At 42.4% G+C, this 20438-nt stretch overlaps 2 protein-coding genes and 1 long non-coding RNA gene across 3 annotated transcripts in view; all 3 read left to right on the forward strand.

Moving 5' to 3' along the window:
- The window catches only part of LOC308403394 (NACHT, LRR and PYD domains-containing protein 12-like), a 1254170-nt gene that overhangs the window by 993595 nt on the left and 240137 nt on the right, over positions 1–20438 (forward strand). The gene's annotated exons all lie outside the window — the stretch shown is intronic.
- The window catches only part of LOC308404039, a 126700-nt gene that overhangs the window by 7834 nt on the left and 98428 nt on the right, over positions 1–20438 (forward strand). The window lies entirely within an intron of this gene.
- LOC308399781 (protein NLRC3-like) overlaps positions 2048–20438 on the forward strand; it is a gene marked incomplete at both ends in the record, with an annotated part of 86074 nt that continues 67683 nt past the window's right edge. Inside the window, 3 exons of the mRNA XM_080887215.1 lie at positions 2048–2072; positions 2216–2292; positions 2447–4200. Of these exons, the coding sequence (XP_080743341.1) occupies positions 2048–2072; positions 2216–2292; positions 2447–4200 (1856 nt within the window). The remainder of the gene's footprint in view (positions 2073–2215; positions 2293–2446; positions 4201–20438) is intronic.

Here is a 20438-nt window from a genome sequence, read left to right on the forward strand (position 1 = left end):
ATCTAACATTTAAAGTAAATTTCCAGGTGAATAAAAGATCTGCAGCTGCAGCCTCTGTGATGTTTCACAGTCTGAAAGTAACAAATTCAACCAGAGTTCAAACAAAGGCTTAATATACGTGTGTGTTTGATATAATGCCAACAAGTACAAATAGGTGTTCTTACAGGTCTTAATCACAGAGGCCTGATAAGTCTGGTGACTTTCACACTCAGCAATTTTGCTGCCTTTTATTTTATATTGGCCTTTTTAAAGCCCTTCAAAGTCTCCCACATTCATACAGAGCTTTTAACACCAAACTCCTTTACAGTCCTTCTCCTCTCACACACGATCACACGACTGATTTGTCTGCAGCAGCTGTGTTACTGCTAGTATTTTATTATGTGTGTAATCTCCTCATATTGTTCCTGTGGTTTAGTTTGACTTCCTTCTGCAAACTCAGCTGCTCTGTTGCTGATACACGTCTCCATGAATATGATTGATCAGATGCTGCCAACACCATGTGTTTCATGTGAGCGCTCAGCTGAAACCCTGGGTTGACTTATCGAGTTAATAACAAGCTTCACGTGACTGTGAATGCTAAAGTGAATCCAGATAAAGGAAAGAGACCCTGCTAATGTTGGACTCACTTCTTAGTGTAGATCCCAGGAGGAAGTTCAACATAGCCATTCTTTGTGCTAGCTCGACCAAACCTGAGACCACAGTGCAGGATAATGATCATCATCTGTCTCTGTCAAGGACATTTAAACTCCACAAATAACAAACATAATTATATTTGATCATTAAAAATATGTTTTCAATTAAAAAAGCATGAGCACACTGGTGGATTACAGAAACATGAAAACTCGTTAACAGTAAAGTTAATTTAAGCGTAAACAAAGTGTCAAACATACTGAAGTAGAAGGACTGATGTTTGTATTAAAATACCCTCTTAAAGCTGAAATAATGATTCAACTTTCTCCAAAAGATACTCCTGACACATATGGGATCACTACAGGTTTTCTCTTAGGCAGCGGTTGTCCTTCTCACCTGGATCGGCTGGAGCTTTCTTTAAGTGCCTTTCCAGCTTTGACAAAAGTCCAGCTGCGATAACCACATTTACGCTACGTCCAGATGAATAGAATCAACTATTGGAGATTTACTTTCCTGGATGATTGAGAATGAATCAAGACGTTCCTCCTAAAGTGTTATTCAGTGTTGTGACAGTCAGCTGCTTCAGCTGCTGCTGGGATGGGCTGTGGCAAAGAGAACAGAGAAAATCAAAATCAGAGTTTTTCTCTGAATTAAAAGCAAGGAAACAACAATATATTCTACATGGTGAAACTGATGGTTTATGGTGTTTGGGTCTGTTTTTCTGTATTCATGCAGATAAAGTGTAAACTCAGATGAATTATACCATCAAATGTTAAAGGAAAATATCAGGATGAGTGTCTGTGAGCTGAGAAGGACGTGAAGCGAGCAGTTTATCCCAGAGCTGAAGCTGCTCTGTGTGCAGAGATGAGCTCAGATTCCTGCTGTGATTGATCAACAGTCACAGAAATGTAGACTTGTAGTTATTACTGCAGTATGGTCACAGCAGATACTGATAAACATGTATTATGAGGATGGATGATCAAGTTTCTCACTCTCTCCTTTAAATCTCAGTTTTTTCTTCTTCACAGTTTATCTGTTAATTTATTAATGAATAACACTGAAAGAGTTTCTGTTATATTTCCCCTTGAACATCAGCTTATTAGGGCGGCATTAGGAAATAGCCCCCCTCCAAAGAATGAATAAATGAATGATGATAATAATAAAATGATTAAAAAGCAGAGCTCAGAGTGGTAGAATGGTCAAACATGGATCCACGGGTGGTTCAACTGCATTTGGTGACGTGACTAAAGCAAATCTTTCAAATAATCCCACCATCAACAGGATGTTGTCTCCTTTACTACGGTTACTTTACTTGGTCACCGTGTGAATTTCTTTGAAATGAACCAAATTCTTTTATTTGTTGGTTGTTGCATATTTAACCTCTACAGTCAGGAAAGGAGGAGATGAGGCCTCAACAATGTTGGGTTGTAGCTGTGGTTCAGGTTAGAGTGAGTGTCCATGGAATAAATGTAAGTCAGTGAACTGGAAACATGACTGTGTTCAAACTTTGTTTTCCTTTTTATAATGAGTCTAATCAAAGGTGGACAGAAGTATCTCCACTGTGACTTTTCTGTGTCACCATCAGAGCTTCTGCACAGTGTGGAGAAAGATCCAGAAGCAGAGCTGGACTGCAGACAGCCAGTCAGAGCAGCTGTGTACAAAGTAAGACTGAACATCTGTCTGCTGATGGACTCATTTCTGAAAACTGGACTTCTTGTGTTGTTCAGACATTGAAGACTTTTCTTTCTCTTTAGTCTCATTGTTTTTCTTTCTTTCAGCAGATGTTGGTCTGCAGGAGGTTTTAGATGAACATAAGATCAGTCTGAGGAGGAGATGTGAACGTGTGACTGAAGGAAGAGATGAAACAGGAAGTAGAACCCTCCTCAACAGGATCTACACTGAGCTCGACATCACAGAGGGACAGAGTGAAGAGGTTCATACCCAACATGAGGTGAGGCAGCTGGAGACAGCTTCCAAGATGGACGCCCTCCATGACGCTCCAATCAGGTGCCAGGACATCTTTAAAGCCTTACCTGACCAACAGAGACCCATCAGAGTGGTTCTGACCAACGGCGTGGCTGGTGTTGGAAAAACCTTCTCAGTGCAGAAGTTCACTCTGGACTGGGCAGAGGGCTTGGAGAACCAACATGTCAGTGTGGTGGTTCTGCTTTCATTCAGGGAGCTGAACCTGATCAGAGATGAGCAGTACAGTCTTCTGGAGCTGCTCCATGTTTTCCATCCAACATTACAGAAGGTCACAGCAGAGAAGCTGGCTGTCTCTCAGCTTTTGTTCATCTTTGACGGCCTGGATGAAAGCAGACTTTCATTGGATTTCACCAACAGGAAGCTGCTGTCTGATGTCACACAGAAGTCATCAGTCAGCCAGCTGCTGACAAACCTCATCCAGGGGAATCTGCTTCCCTCGGCTCTCGTCTGGATAACTTCCCGACCCGCAGCAGCCAATCAGATCCCTCCTACATGTGTTGACAGGCTAACAGAAGTACGAGGCTTCACTGACACCCAGAAGGAGGAGTACTTCAGGAGGAGATTCAGTGATGAAGAGCTGTCCAGCAGAATCATCTCCCACATGAAGACATCCAGGAGCCTCCACATCATGTGTAGTATCCCAGTCTTCTGCTGGATCACTGCTACAGTTCTGGAGCACATGTTGACTACAGAGCAGAGAGGAGAGCTGCCCAAGACCCTGACTGACATGTACTCACACTTCCTGCTGGTTCAGACAAAGAGGAAGAAGAACAAGTACCATGAGGGACATGACACGAGTCCACAGGAGCTGACGGAGGCTGACAGGAAAGTTCTTCTGAAGCTGGGGAGGCTGGCGTTTGAACATCTGGAGAAAGGAAACATCATGTTCTACCAAGAAGACCTGGAGCAGTGTGGTCTGGATGTGACAGAGGGCTCGGTGTACTCAGGAGTTTGTACAGAGATCTTCAAAAGAGAGTGTGTGATCTTCCAGAAACCAGTCTACTGCTTTGTTCATCTAAGCATTCAGGAGTTTCTGGCTGCTGTCTACATGTTCCACTGTCACACCAACAGGAAGACAAAGGTGCTGAAGAACTTTTTGGGACAAAAATACAACGAGTCCTCTCTGGATTATTTCCTGAACAGAGCCATGTATAAATCTCTCCAGAGTGAAAATGGCCACCTGGACCTGTTTGTTCGCTTCCTTCATGGCCTCTGTCTGGAGTCCAACCAGAGACTCTTAGTAGGTCTGCTGGGTCAGACAGAGATCAGTCCAGGAACCATCCAGAGAGTCATCAACAACCTGAAGGAGATGAACAGTTATGAAATCTCTCCTGACAGAAGCATCAACATCTTCCACTGTCTGATGGAGATGAACCACCTCTCATTATTTCAGGAGATCCAAGAGTTCCTGAAGTCAGAGAACAGATCACTGAAAAAACTCTCTGAGATCCAGTGCTCAGCTCTGGCCTTCATGCTGCAGATGTCAGAGGAGGTTCTGGATGAGTTGGACCTGCAGAAGTACAACACATCAGAGGAGGGACGACTGAGACTGATTCCAGCTGTGAGGAACTGCAGAAAGGCTGGGTGAGTCCAGATGTGATCATTAACATCATTGATCAGTGTAGGTTAGTAGTTTAATTTTGAAAATAAAATCAGATTGTAACTACAAAGTGTTTGTGTCCGTACGCTGCAACCTTCCACACCATTCCTTTATTGTACAGACTCAGCAGCAGCTCCATGGATCCCAAATCCAAGAGTGGAGAACAGATTTGAAGTGTGTCACATCCATGCAGTCACAGCTGTTTCCACCATGTTTCCACTGATATTAATCCTGTTCAATGACACGTTTCATATCAGTGAATATGTTCTTTAGGACGTCCACTGACATGTTTAAGTGTCCTGCTGGAAATCACTCAAATCATCCATGAAATCCATGAAAAATCCTTTTAGTGTTTCTAACTTCACCCTCTGTCCTCTCTCTCTCTCCATCCTCCTCACTGCTTCTTTCACTGATAATCACACAAACATCGTATTCAGCTACAAAATAACACAATAATATCATCTGATGATCATTATTATAAGAGCAGGATCCATATTTGATATCAGAGTAACACACTGCTTGGTTGTGTACAGTCATCATCAGTGACTGTGGGTCAAACAGAAGCTCTCTGATTGGTTGCTGACCTTGGTCACCTGTCCACTCTCACCTGTTTGTGTTTGCTCTCTCTTTGCTGTCTCCATCCTCTCTCTCCTTTCTCTCCCTCTCTGTCTTTGTACGTCACTCAGGTCCAATGGAAACAGTGACATTTACAAACCAATCAAAGACAAACTGATCCATGTCAGGTTATAACAATATTCAAATTGAATACAGGCTGCTGCTGGACACAGTCAGGTAACATCATTTTGACTTGCTGTCACCTGGATCTGGACTCATAAACACTGAACCCCTGAACAGGAATACAAATCATTTTCTGCCAACTAGCGACACAGCAGCAGATAATGGCTCAGAAAGCTCAAATGAGCCAATCATTTCTGTGTTTAGTTCCCCTGAAATCAGATCTGATATCAGCAGCTCTGAGTTCATTCATCATTATTGTCCAGTGATGAGATTTCTGCTCTGTTTGGAAACAGTCAGCAGGTTTTTCCTGCGTGTGGACGTGAACAGTCGTACCTGACAGCAGGTAGCAAACAGAGATCATCTTTCCAGCTGGAACTCTTCACTGAGCTGAACTCATTCAAAATGTTCTGGAGTCAAAACAGGAAACAGTCCAAATGTGTGTCTTCACTCTGACTCTGGATCAGATCTCAGTGACAGACTGTGGACATTATGGAAGCCTAAATGTGACACCATCTTCCTCCTTCTTCTGCAGATTAAAGCCAAACAAAGATTCTCATTAAAAGTCTGCAGGTCTGAGAGAGACTCAATCGTTGTGTCATGTCAAACACAGTAAGAGGAGCTGAAGCACAGATGTGAAGAGCAGATTCATCAGATTATGACCTCACTCTGTTTTGTCTTCATATACATTCAGTCTGTGTTTATAATGCAGATTTTCTGCTTTTATAATAACACATTTTATATTTTCTATCATCACAGACTGACTCAGTGTGGACTCTCAGAGTCTCACTGTGAAGTTGTGGCCTCAGCTCTGAAGTCCAACCCCTCCCATCTGACAGAGCTGGAAATGAGAGGAAAGAGATAACTGCAGGATTCAGGTGTGAAGCTTCTGTGTGCTGGACTGGAGAGTCCAAACTGTCGACTGGAGACTCTGAGGTGAGTTCACTGACTGCGGCTGTTGTAGTTTTTCTATATTTCAGGTCTTTGATTTATGTTTGAAACTTTCTTTAGTTCCTACATGTTCAGGATGTGTCTGAATACAAATGTGAAGAAGTTTGAGTGCTTTCAGAAATGTTGTCTTTCCAAACGACTGAACAACAGTTTTTCCTTTTGGCTCCAAACAGAAGTGACAGACTTGAGCAGGGTTCATTTAAAGGCTGACAGAAGTGGAGTGGTGACGGGGAGATGTTTGATAGGACAGTGTTTCAGCCTCCACAGGTTCATGTTGTGCTCCATCAGTCAGTGAAGATGAAGTCAGTGCTGATGAGGCTGTAGAGTGTGTGAGGGGTGTGAATGAGGATGATGAAGATCTGATGATAGCAGATAAAAACAGGCTGCAGAGACTTTGAGCCATACAGGGCACACAGTGTGTGTACAGAACAGCTGAAATCATTATGGAGGCCTCACTGGGATATGGAAGCATCACAGTACAGCTTCAGTGAAGCTTTAAAGTCTCTGATATGAGATGAGAAATGAAGCAGCCAGAGCTTTTTCATGAGTGGAAATCCACTGTGACTGTGAGCTGCTGCTACAGCCTCCAGATTAGCCAGCAGCTCATCCTGCTCAACATTCCCTCACCAACTTTAATGGAAGTGTGATGTTTTCAGCTGGAGTGATGGTCAGGGTGGCCTCCCTCTCCTCTTCTTCTCCTCTTCCTCTTTCATTTGTAAAACCACTTCTGCTGCTTTCATTCATTTGGAAGTCCTGTAGCTGAGTTTGGGAGAGACTAACAGCCTCGGCAGCAGAGGGGAGAAAGGCTGTAACACCACCACTTTACTCTGTTCTACCTGTCACATCATTTTATCAGGAAACAAATATGCTCATGTTTTTACTATGTTTGTCTTGAAGATGTAAGAAGATCACATGGTGCTTTTTATTATTGTGTTGGTTTGTTTCCTGTCTTTTGGATGGAGCCCAGCTGTGCGTGGCACCTGGGCCTGTGGTCAGAGTGTGTGCTGGATAATCCGGCCCAGGATGAGGCCAAACTGACATGAGATGAAACGTCTGTCACATAATTGAGCTTAGTGTAGTTTCATTTCTGCAAAATTTAAAAACAACCAAAACTTTGTTCTGTCTTTTCTATGTTATACTGTAGACTTTCTTTGATACTGTGTCCAAAAGGAGCAGCTTTTACTTTGAAGGGGAGGCGTCTCTGTTTCCTCTTCAGGTTGGATGATGGAAGCAAATGAGTGTATGTTGTTCTTTCAGTGTTGCACTTTGTAGACGCTCCCTGAGCACTGGTCTCACAGCCAGCTGCACATAGAGACCAGTGTTGTTAGTCCAGGTCAGAAGATGACTTGTTGGAATGAAAATGAGCTTGTAGTTTGTCTGCTTTAATAATGTGACTGGAAAAAGGTGTTGGACTTCAAATATGTCCATTTCTTTCACACTTCACCTTTAAAAGTGAAGCCTTGTGGTTCCTGGAAGGAAAAACACGACTTTTTCACGTCTTTGTCCTGTTTTTATGAGAAATGTACGACTTTAATGTGAAACATTCCGAGTTTTTTCTCTTGTTGTGTTTGTTTGAAGCTGCTTCCTGTTGGCTTCAGCTGTTTGGAGTTTCCATTTTCTAAACTTCTACATTCTGAACCTTCTTCAGCTCTGAACAGATGATGAAACACTGAATGATTTCAAGCTCACACTTTGTCTAATAAACTTACATCTTTCATTCTTTATACAGATTGAGGGACTGTGGTTTGTCAAAGATCAGCTGTGATTATCTGGCAGCAGCACTGAAGTCCAACCCCTCCCATCTGAGAGAGCTGGACCTGAGTAACAACAACAACCTGAAGGATCCAGAAGTGAAGCATCTGTGTGGTTTTCTGCAGAGTCCAGGATGTGGACTTGAAACTCTGAGGTCAGTCAGCATGTTTTAGTTGTGCTGAGATGAATATGATGTGAAAGTTGTGCTGACTCTAAACTGCAGACATCAGGCTGATATTATACTGATCCACACCGAGGATCTTCATGGTAAAGTCTGTTTTCTTCTTCACTGGTTTAGTCCATTGACTGCAGCAGAACAATGTTCACATTTCAAACCTTCAAAGAAGAAGAAAAATCCTCCACTGGATTCATTCACTCTGAAACTCTCCAACTCCTCATTCCACCTTAAAGTCTGTCTGACACTGAAATCCAAAGCAAAATGTGCGTTTGCTTTACAGACAGCAGTCAAACACAAACATACACACATCATCAAAACACAGTCCAACATCCAAATCTCCTCCACTGCCAGCATGAATGATGGGAAAGAGAAGGAGGAACACTCTGACATTCAGGGTTAGAATAATAATAATAATGGATTGGATTTATATAGCGCTTTTCAAGGCACCCAAAGCGCTTTACAATACCACTATTCATTCACTCTCACATTCACACACTGGCAGAGGCAAGCTACAGTTGTAGCCACAGCTGCCCTGGGGCAGACTGACAGAAGCGAGGCTGCCATATCGCGCCATCGGCCCCTCTGGCCAACACCAGTAGGCAAGTAGGGTAAAGTGTCTTGCCCAAGGACACAACAACCAGGACAGAGAGCCCGGGGATCGAACCGGCGACCTTACGGTTACAGATGCGATTCCCAACCCCCTGAGCCATGGTCGCCCGGGTCGTCCTGTTTTATGAGTTTCATAAAGCAGACTGTGAAGATCAAAGCTGCATTAGAAAGCTTACATGAATGAATGAGTGGACAGAAGTGGACAGAGATCATCTGAAGCACTTCAAAGGCTTTAAATCAGCACATTTCTCTTTATTCTTTATCAACTCTGTTAGTTTCTCTCAGTTTTCTGTGGAATGAAGCTAACAGCAGGCTAATAAGATGCTGACCAATAGGTTTCTATTAAAGGTGTAATTTGTATATGAAAAAGTGCTTTGGCTCAGCAGGGATCAGCTTACAGGTAGAATACAGCTGCTGGATGGGATTAGCATGTCATAGCTATCTACCAAACTGCTAACTGGGGGATTTCAGGCCATCTATGAATCGTTTTTGCTAACTTTTTATTCAGCTTAGGCTCACAGGGCTGGAGCCTTTGCGCTAGCTGTCATAGGGCAAGAGGCGTGGCCTAACTGCACAGGTGAGCAGTCCATCACAGGGCCAACACAGAGAGACAGAGAAGCACTCTCTCACATCCACACCTACAGCCAATTTAGAAGCACCAATGAACCTAAGCAGCATTTCATTGGACTGTGGGAGAACATCCAACCTCCACAGAAAGGCCAACAAGCTTCAACCTACAACCTTCTTGCTTTAAGGCACTAGTGCGAACCACTTTTCCCCATTTCAGTCCAAATCCTGCATCTTCCTGTTTCTGACTCCAGGCCAGCTCCACTAACACTTTCTCATCAGACACTGCCACCTAGTGGAGGAAGTCTTAGTTCCATTTGAAGCTTCAGATGACAGTTAGTTCCTTTACAAAGAGGTGGAGGTGGTGGGGCCACAGCACCATCATCACTGAGTGCCATAGCACACTTAACCTTTGTTTCCATATGCTGGGAACTTCCTGTTGTTCCAAGGAAGACTGGAAAATGTGTGAAAATCTCCCAGTCAGTTCCTCACAGCACACTTCAATCATTTCCCTCCCACAGCATCAGGACCAGGGCTTTTTCTCTCTTTGATCTCACTAAGAGATTTCCACACAAACACCTCATCAGTGGGACTCTCAGAGCTACCAGCCCTTTGCTACAATCACAAAGCTCTTCATTGAAATCAATGATATCAAAGCTGGAATCAAATGAGTCCAAGTCTTCTGCTGATTCAGCATCACATTTATCTTTGCTCCTTGTTCTGCATCCCCACCATGGACTTCATTCTTTTCCAAGCCAGCCTTGAGTGTCCTTTATTCAGCTCATCCTCTGCTTTACTTTTACACCTGATTTTAGCTGCTTTATCTCTCTTTCAACAAGTTTGTGTGCCTCAATCTTTTTCTTCTCTCCCTCATAACAAGACTGCTTCTTCTGCCTGAGAACATGTTGGAGTGATTTACTAATCCAGGGCTGCTTATTGGGGAAAATACTTCCTGTTTTCAAAGTAATCCCCATTTTTCCCAGAAAGAAATGTAAGAAGAAATCGATGATCTAAGTGAGAACATGAGCCTTTAAAAAGTCCCAGTGGGTGCAGTCAAAGCAGTCCCTCAGTCCCAGTATAGAGTCTTTGGTCCAGACTGGAACAACTGTGTGCCCAGTTTGAGCTCTCTTCAGTCCTGTGACCTGACAGAGCCAGAGGGGCCATCACAGAACTTAGTCACAGAACAGAGATTCAAATCTCCAAAATCCAACTGGCTGCATCAGGACATATAGTCTGAAACTCTGCACAGTTTCCTGTTTGAAGCTGCTTCCTGTTGACTTCAGCTGTTTGAAGTTTCCATTGTCTAAACTTCTACATTCTGAACCTTCTTCAGCTCTGAACAGATGATGAAACACTGAATGATTTCAAGCTCACACTCTGTCTAATAAACTTACACCTTTCATTCTTTATACAGATTGAGGGGCTGTGGTTTGTCAGAGATCAGTTGTGATTATCTGGCAGCAGCACTGAAGTCCAACCCCTCCCATCTGAGACAGCTGGACCTGAGCTGGAACAACCTGAAGGATCCAGATGTGAAGCAGCTGTCTGATCTTCAGCAGAGTCCAGATTACAGACTGGAGACTCTGGAGTAAGTAGAGTGATGGAGCGAGTGGGTGGTGCTGTCAGCAGTATTGTACTAAACACAGTCAGTATGAAACAAAGATCCAGTGTTTCCTGTAAAGCTGCAGCTTCTCAGTGAAGCTGTGAGAGGAGAATGGTGACAGGCTTCAGGATTGGACACAAACACTTCCTGTTTCTGACCTTTATGGTCACCATAGTAACGGCTGACACGCTCTGATCAAACACTGTCAACAGCCAATCAGCTCTCTGAACAAAGCAGCACGCAGACCAATGACTGCATTCATTTCCAAGTTTAAAGCAGTGAAGAACACAGTCTGTAGGTGAGGAAGAATTTAGTGAGAGCAGATGTTTGGATGGAATTCCTCCAGTTAACAGCTGGAACCGTCCATCTGGATTGTTGGGCTTGTTGTTGGGGTTCCTACAGAGCTCAGAGTGGACACACCAAGGTCCTTCTAATGAATGAAAGTCCAAACTCAAACTAGGAGGGAAAAACATTTTCATCAACTTCAATAAAAATCCAAAGATTAGAAAAAGTGAAGCAACAATGAGTCCTAGTACAGTCCCAGCACTGAAGTCCCTGCTGCTCTTTATACTGGATGTGCTGCATCACTGACTGACAGCTGATGAAGAGTCTCTGGAAACACTCGTTTATCTCCTCTGCTCTTCCTTCTTCTCTCTGCAGGTGGTGGTGATGATGGTAAAAAGGACGGTGTGTGAGCTGAGAGAGGAGGAGCTGTGTCCTGATGATCCAGAGAGGTTGAAGCAGCAGCAGCTTGTGTGTAGAGATGCTCTGACTGGGCCATGTTACTGGGAGGTGGAGAGGAGAGCTTCATCCAGCAGTGACTGACAGAGGAATGAGAAGAAGTGCAGATGACTGTCAGTGCTGCAGAGTGAACTGCTCTGAGAACAGCTCCACTGTCAGACACAATGTAGAGTCCAGCATCATCCCTGTGTGTCCCTCTGGATCTGACAGAGGATCATCAGTGTATCTGGACTGCTCTGCTGCTGCTCTGTCCTTCTACAGTCTCTGCACAGTCTCTGTCTGACTCTGGCTTCAGACCCTCCTGGATCAAACTCACCTGGAAAGACTTTCAAACATCACTCAATAGATTTGAATACAGAATATATTTGATATATACTGTAGATGTACTGTAGAGTTGCAGTTTGTCACTTGTAAATACAGTCTGTGAGCAGCTGTGAGCTGAAAGATCTTTCTAGAAACACGAAATGTTTTCACTCTTCTGTTGCTTTTTCATATATTTCCACAACATTAATATTGATCCCACCTGTCTCACCTGTTTCATGCTTTTATACATAATAACAGGACACGTGTGATCTGAGCGCTGCTGTGGTTGCTGTGCTGCACGTCTTCATTTAGATAACAGAGACATCTAGTGGTTCAGAGGGAGAACTGCAGCAGGTGGAGCTGTGTTTTAGGATGGAACTTTTTATATTTAGGCGCAGATACAAATATGACAAGTATCAGTGTAAGATACAAAAGGTCACATCAGTCAGCAGAGGGAACAGTGATCACACAGCAATGTAAGAATAGAAACATAACAGTGAATCTGGACATGTATACAGATGGAAGCAAACAAACAGGATGTATCACTACATTAAAGCCACAAATGGGAAGAAAACAAAGCCAAAGGAAAATATATTTGATCTCAGGAATCCAAATCAGATGCTTTAGAGCAGGGGTCGGCAACCCAGGAGGAGCGGAGACCCGAGGCGGCCGCCGGTCCGAGTGTCAGGTGAACTGAACTTCAGGTAAGAGGTTATGACCTGAGTTTCCAACCGTCCTGTAAAAAAACAGAATCGTCTCGTATTCAGAGAAAATATTACGCGTTTCGTGTTGAGCTGAGAAGGAACACAGTTTGTCCCGGACTTCAGCTAGAATGGAAAAGACACAAAGCTGGATTTATTCTGTGTCTTTACACTGTCATTCTCTCCCCTCCCTCTCCTGTTGCTACTTCAATCATGAAACTGATCAATGATCAGCTGATCGGCTCTCTTGTTTGTTTATCGTTTGCGCCAAAAGAGGAAACCAGCGGATGTCGTGCTAAACAACAGCAGGACGTTTAAGCTTGATCAGCTGTTGTTAGAATTTATTTAATATTAATTTCTAGTATCAGCTGATGTTTGCTGGAGCCACAGCTTTAAAGCTGCTGGTCATGATGTCGGTTTGGAAATGTGGTGAGAGGGAAACATGAAGATGAGACCAGGATATGTCCTTACTGAATCATCAGAGCTGAGCAGGTGATGGAGAAACAGGTTTACCTTTTAGGTGACATGAATGAGTTGAAGGGAAGTTATGAACTGTTTCTGAGAGACTAATAACACCAGGAACAAGACTGTACATCACTGTCACAACAGTGTTTGTTTTCATTCAAAGGCTTTATGGCTTTAATACCTGGTGGGCCGGTCTCTAGTCAAAATGCTCAGGCTGATTTTTTGTCCCAGTCCAGCCCTGGGCACGACACGCAGTGAAGTAATCTGGGAAGGTGCATTAAAAAAATAAATGGCCGGGCCAGCGGTACACAACCCAAATTAGCTCACATAGACCCATTAGTTGTGCCTCTTCTTAATGACAGTATCTTAGCTAACAACCCCAACTACCAGATTCAACTTGTAACTGGCTAAAAATAACTTAGCCTACCGGTGAGAGGGACGTTGCTAGCTGGCAGTTTTTTCAAGCGATGTTGAAAGTTCCACATTCAGACACTTCAAAAGCTTCAGGAGCATCAGCACCACGTAAATACTCGGATACATCCAGATACTCGAGACAGAATTCACAATGTGTTTTTGGGACTTTCAGGTGTTTTGAACAATGTTTTCTTTTCTGATCAAACCAGAAAGCTTTAATGAGCAGCTGGATTTGTGTCGCATTAACTGGCTGCACACAGAGGACATCAAAATGCAGCTGATTGAACTGAAAAGCTCGACTCTGTGGGGTCAAAGTTTGCAGAAGTACAAACACAGCTGGAATCCACAGCTGTGCATGTTCATGGAGCTGCATGTTCACCTGCTGGACATCACTACCTGACAGGTTTAACTGTCTTCAGAACATTGCAGAGGCCTTATTGACAGTGTTTGGCTCCACATATCTGTGTGAGCAGATTTTCTCTCACATGAAGAGAGTCCTCAGGTCTGAATGCTGGACACTCGGAGACCTGTGTCTCTGAGTGGGAGACCAGAGATCACATTAACATGTGTGTCCCTGTATTAACAAACATGACATATTGGCCCAGTTTATTTTTCTTATAATTGTTGTGAGGAGACCATAAATAGCATTTGTATTTTCTGTTGTACAGTTCATTTGCTGTTATGGATAAAAAGTATTTTTTTGCTTCAAAATAGCTGATAAATATTCGCTGATAGCTGCAAACATCTGCACACAAATATAATCCTATGAAGTGGTTCTATATAGTGTGTAATTTATTGCTAATGCAATCATATGGCACATTGACTTCTGAGGAAATTTTAGATGCACTCATCATCAGAAAGGTTGCCGACCTAAACCAGGGGGTTTAGAGCATAGAGTTTTTGTGGTTTGTTTTCTTTAAGTCATTTCACAGATTTTCTCTATAATTTCAATTCCTTGAATAAAACAACAAACTTAGGGGATGATTTTGTAATCCGACTTTATGTAGGAAAGATTTGACTAAACATAAAACAATCTTCCAACTCAGTCGTCATTCTTATCTTGTGAAATCAAACCAAATGTTCTGTTGTCTCTAAATCAGGGATTGATGAAATCTTTGGTTGCATCCATTTATGAACATGTTCTCATTCATATTAAATCGTAGTCTAAGTCCTTCTTTAGAGGGATAAATGTCATTCATTGTCTTCAAATGTGTTTCTGTTGTTTTGGGGGGAAGTTTGAAGTCCATTGTTCAAAGTCTGTTAATGAAACTTTATGAAGTTTATGTAGGATGTTTCTCCTATTTTGTATTTGTTTGAATTATGATGTATTTTTGACTCTTTCTGCCATGATGCCAGGTCTCTCTTGAAAACAACATTTTTAATCTCAATTAAATTTTCACCTGGAGAAATAAAGATGATAATAATAATTTTGTCTTCAGGGAATCATTTCTCTGTAAAACAGCTTCTTCTGAAACTCTTGTTACATTTCTTGTTTATTGTTTGCTGGTTGTAGAAAAATGTCATCGTCTCTGTGTGAACTTAAACTCTACATGTGGTGTCAGCTATAAACGAGCTCTAGAGTCTAATAACGATGCTTTTATTATTGTCTGGTATCCAACCTAACCCTGGGCCTCTGGCTGAATGTGAAACACCAGCAGATGTTAAAAACTGTCTGGGTTACACATGCATCACGTCGTGTGCTTCCTAACATGGATATGATTGGAATCTGGGCCTGTTCAAGCGGTGCTGGTATCATTGTTGTTTCTGAGACTTTCCAAATCTTTACTGGATAAAAACGTAGCAACTGATGGATTTAACATTTAGCACTCAGACTGTCCCAGAAAAGGCGGAGGTCTGGAAGTTTATGTGAAGGTCTGTCTTGCTGCTCAAGTCTTCTTCTCTCCATCTGCACCTCAGCCATTTGGAATCTTGGCCTTAACTATTGATCTGTTTGGAAATCAGACTGTTGTTGGCTGCTATCAGCCTCCACCTGCTTCCCCCAGCACATCACCGTCTCTGGTTCAACTTTTATCTGAGCTGCATTTTAATGACGTCTTTCAGATGGATGATTTTCATTGGGACTGGCTTTCTTCTGTGTCTGATGATTTTAAGGCACGCTGCTTGTTTTTAAAACTGACTCAAATTATTTAAAGCCTCACACGCCTTGATCCTAAACACCCAGATAAATCTGCTCTTATTGACCTTTTTTAACTAATATGCTGCGTAAGTTTTCCACATCTGCAGTTTTTGCCAACGACCTGAGTGATCACTGCATAGTTGGTGCTGTGAGAAACACTAAAATCTCATGCTCCGAGCCCGCATCAGTTTGAACTGGGGCCGTATTAAACAGGCTGACAATGTCAGTTTGGGAACATTTACAGGAGAGTTGTGTCTACTTTGTGGACAGACACGCCCCTTTTTGCCAGGTCAGGGTGAAAGGTCGGGACAGGCCTGGTTTGGTTCAGTACCGGCCGATCTCCTACATGAGAGAAACCAGGCCTGGGCAGGAAGTCTGGCTCTGATGCTAATTGGCTACGTTTTCATTAGCTGTGTAATCGGATTACTGCCTCCATCATCAAGATCCAATGTAACTATTTTTTACTTTAACGACTGACAGTCCAAACGACCGTAGGAGGTTTTGGCAAACTATAAAGTGTCTCTGCCAGCTGTGACTCCTCAGAGCTTCCTCCTCACTTAAATATCGACTCCACTCCTGTGTCAGACAAAACTGAAATGTTGCTTTAACAAACACTTTGTTGCTTCTTGCTCTTTGTTCAGCACAGTATCTGATGGTAAACCTCTTGCACACAACTCTGCTCGTAGTTCCTGCTTACTGATACCTTTTCCTTCACACCTGTCACAGTAGAAGAGGTTTGTAAGGCTTTGAATAGCCCCAACACCAGAAACTCGTCCTCACAATCGTTCTCCTTCCTTCTTGCACTTGGCTGCAAATATCATAGCTGAGGTAGTGTCTTATATTTTTAATCTTTCTCTACAACAGAAGGCTTTACCACAGATGTGGAAGTGTGCCTCTGTACTCCCCCACTGAAAGCTGGTGATTCTTCAACAGTTAGTAAATACAGGCCAATTTCCAAACTCTGTGTCTTATCTAAGGTTCTTCAAAGGCTGGTAAATAATCAACTTCAAAGTTATCTGGATGAAAATAGGATTTTATCTCCCTTCCAGTCTGGTTTTAGGAAACTGCACAGTACTGGAACTGCTTCGATAAAAGTTCTCAAAGACGTCTATGAAGCGCTGGATGCAAAAAACTACTGTGCAGCAATACATGTGGCAAAAAAGTGAGGTGTTGTGGCCATACTTGCCAACCTTGAAACTTCAGAATAAGGGAGACATTCAAAAGGGCTGTTGGGGGGGGGTGATAAATACATTTTACAGGGTTTATTTATCGGGTAAAATACATTAAATGTCACCGTTATTATTGGCTGGCCGGAAACAGCGGGTGTGTCCAAATTCAGAGGCTGCTTCCACCTGAGGACCCGGCCTTCGCGGTCTAAAGAAAGCCGGGTAGTACGTCACGAGCTCCCTCGGTGGAGTGAAACTGCCATCTGCTCCTTGCTATCTAAAATATAACCGGGCGCTGATGTAAACTCTTCTGTTTAATCAGTTTCTGTTTGACGTTTATTCAGCTATTCAGCTGTGTGAAAACCCCGGAGGAACCGTCCCGAGGAATTAATAAAGTTAAATTTAATTTAATCTAATAACTTTAATCTCAGCCAAACTGATTTACTCACGAACAAATAAAACACTGAAAAAGCCAACAATAACATTTTTAAGTTATCAAAGTGACTTATATATGATGTTTAACCCGAGTAGCGAAAGACCGCGGGGGTTTGAAGACGATGTGTCGGTCGGCTCAGATATTTGAAGTTTACACAGCTACATTCTCACCTGAAAACATGCTAAAAGTTTTTTGCGACCCAGAAAGAGAAATATGAGTAATATTAAAACTGCCGCCATTGTTGGAAACTGGAATTGGCTGGGCCACGCTATAAATTCTGCGATATGGTTTTTCAATTTTGTTGTCCGGGTGGGAGAAATTCGGGAGAATGGTGGCTCCGGGAGATTTTCGGGAGGGGCACTGGAATTTGGGATTCTCCCGGAAAAATCGGGAGGGTTGGCGTGTATGGTTGTGGCAACATCACTAACCTTGCAAACACCTCAGAGTAAATCATATCACAGAATATAACGAGCGTATGTTGAGGCGAACTGAAGAGGAGGACAGGGACAGGGATGACGCTGCTAGGGCGAGACAGACGTCTCTCACGGAGTCCTTTAGTGCTGCAGGCAGGCAAGGTGTTCAAACAGCGCACAACTTCAGTTTTTTTATTTCTATGGGATGAACTCTGCATTATTAAGTGATAAGAACAAGAAATCTGATGTCCTGTAATCATTATGACGCTATAATTTGAGATACAATAAATGAAATAAGTTTTTGTACAAAGTATTGGTATCAGATCAGTATCGTCGATACCACCCTGAATATCACTTGGTATCGGATCGGAAAGAAAATCAGTGGTATCGCATATCACTACCTCTGACCCCCTAGGTATGTCTGCAGATATCCGATCTTCATCACTCCATCAAGAGTCTACCCTGTGTGTAGATCAGTGGCGGAGCGGGGGGGGGGGGGGGGGGGGGGGGGTTGACTTACTGGGCTTAAGCCCGGGTTGTTTTTTCAGAAGCCCGGGGTCTTTTGGAGTGTAATTTTTTCATAGTTAGATGCCTGGCTGACAACTTTATAAAACAAAAACTACACACAATATTCGAAGCACATAGTGCACACTGTGGGAATTTACGACTGTGCGTAAATCCCCCCTAATCTTGGTATGATCCGAGGCACTAAGCGACTGAGGGAGGGGGCGGGGCAGACAGAGGAGAACTGGAGGTACCAAAGCAAATCATTCGTACTGTACAAATAATGTAAATACGACGGTTTATCACAAAAGATTGATATCAAACTGATCACTTGGCCCATATTACGTTTCTCTTTCTTAGAGTGAATCTATGGAGTGCCAGGACTGCCATAATGAATTAATTAAATACACCATTAAATAATTAATTAAATGTGGCAATAATTAATTAAAATTGGAATTAATTAATTAAATAAATAGTTATGACACATCTAATTTTCACACGGAAAGAGACGATCGTTCGGTGAAAATGAGAATCTGCGAATGCAACATGTGGAACACGGAGAGTGGAATATGTAAACAAACCGGTTAACGTAACCCCCTCGGTGCACTCTGCATGCTAATTGTTAGCAGAGCTAGTGAAATCTCTGAAAACATCTGAGCACTTTTGCAAACATGTTCTATGTTGACAACCTGACCAGACATACGTCGCGACATTCGCGGCTAAAACACTGTTAAAAGTGTAGCTGGTGACAGAAAAACGGGGTATTTTAAAACTACACCACCACCATTGCTGCCTGTGATTTGATCTGCATTCTGGGATACCTGGCTGCCCCAAGTCTACACAAGCAATCGATTATCTAGGATCGACCTGTTTTGACTTACTTTGCACGGCAACCAATCAAATGTTAGAGAAGCTGCATGGGCAGCGTTAACCCCGCCCCTGAGTTTGATGGGTGAGGCTGACAGATAAAATTATTTCATGATGAGAGCCAGGCGCCAGGACTGCCAAAATGAAATAAATAAATATATCATTAAATAATTAATTAAATGTGTCAATAATTAATTAAATGTGTCAATAATTAATTAAAATGTGAAATACATAAATAATTAATTAAATGTGTCAATAATTAATTAATTAAATGTGTCAATAATTAATTAAAATGTGAAATACATAAATAATTAATTAAATGTGTCAATAATTAATTAATTACATGTGTCATAACTATTTATTTAATTAATTAATTCCAATTTTAATTAATTATTGACACATTTAATTAATTAATTATTGACACATTTAATTAATTATTGACACATTTAATTAATTATTGACACATTTAATTAATTAATTATTGACACATTTAATTAATTATTTAATGGTGTATTTAATTAATTCATTATGGCAGTCCTGGCGTTCCATACTTTCTCAGGTAGTTGTTTACATTATATAATTTATTGTGTTCAGTATACGTCACTACAATGTGATTTCGGACAACAGGCTCTTCCTATAGTATTCAATGAGAGGACCCTGCACGCCAATTCTCGACGCGAGGGGGGTACCCTGCACATCGATAAGTGAAGCAGAGGGAGCCTGACCATTCGTCACACATTTGACGAGCGAGAACTTGTTGGTAATACACAACTACAGACCTGATCCCGATTTAAAAACAGTTTTTTGAGTTTCTTCCCGTTGAAAAGGGAGTTTTTCCTTCCCACTTGCTCATCTGATGAGCAAGCATCAGATGAGCAATCAGATGCTTGCTCATCTGATTGTTGGGCTTTTCTATGTATTGTTGTAGGGTCTTACTATGTCACACACCTTGAGGCAACTGTTGTGATTTGGCACTGTATGAATAAAACTGAGTTGAAATGTCTGCTGCAACATTGAGATGATCGGGTCAGAATTTAGTATAAACAGTCACCAGATCTCAGTCGAATAGAGCACCTGGGATGTGGTGGAACTGGAGTTTCACATCATGGATTTGTCTGCAGCATCTGTGTGATGCTGTTGTGTCAATATGGACCAAAATATGTGGAAGATGTATCTGACACCTCGTTGACTCTGTGTCTCGAAGAAGTGAAGCAGCTCTGAAGGCAAAAGGAGATCCAACCTGCTACTAGCAAAGTGTAACTAATGAAGCACATTTTGAAAAGACTCTTTTATAGACAGGAGATGGTGACGATGAGTCTAGGCTTTCATCCTTTTAATTATCCATGAGTTCAGGTGGGGTGGGCTGCTTTTTGCACCCTTGTGTATAAGATCAATAAAGTCTTGGGCCAAAATATTGATATCCCTCAGACGGTGGAGTCGAATATGGTTGTTTGGCTGCTCTGCTTCAGGCTCTGAGGTATCCTGGGAATAAAGCGCGGACACAGGAGATGTGGGGCAACACGTTCTCACTCCCTAAGCGTAATATTTTACGCTAGGTGACAATTCGTCAACATTTTAGGCCAGAGAGCTGTTAGCATCTCTCCTTCTCTCATATGTGTGTAAACAGAATGCTCACCACGATAACTCCCACCGAGGGTGATGCTGGCTCCAGGGGACAGC

The sequence above is a fragment of the Rhamphochromis sp. 'chilingali' genome (assembly GCF_963969265.1).
Source record: "Rhamphochromis sp. 'chilingali' genome assembly, chromosome: 1".
Taxonomy (NCBI): Eukaryota; Metazoa; Chordata; class Actinopteri; order Cichliformes; family Cichlidae; genus Rhamphochromis; species Rhamphochromis sp. 'chilingali'.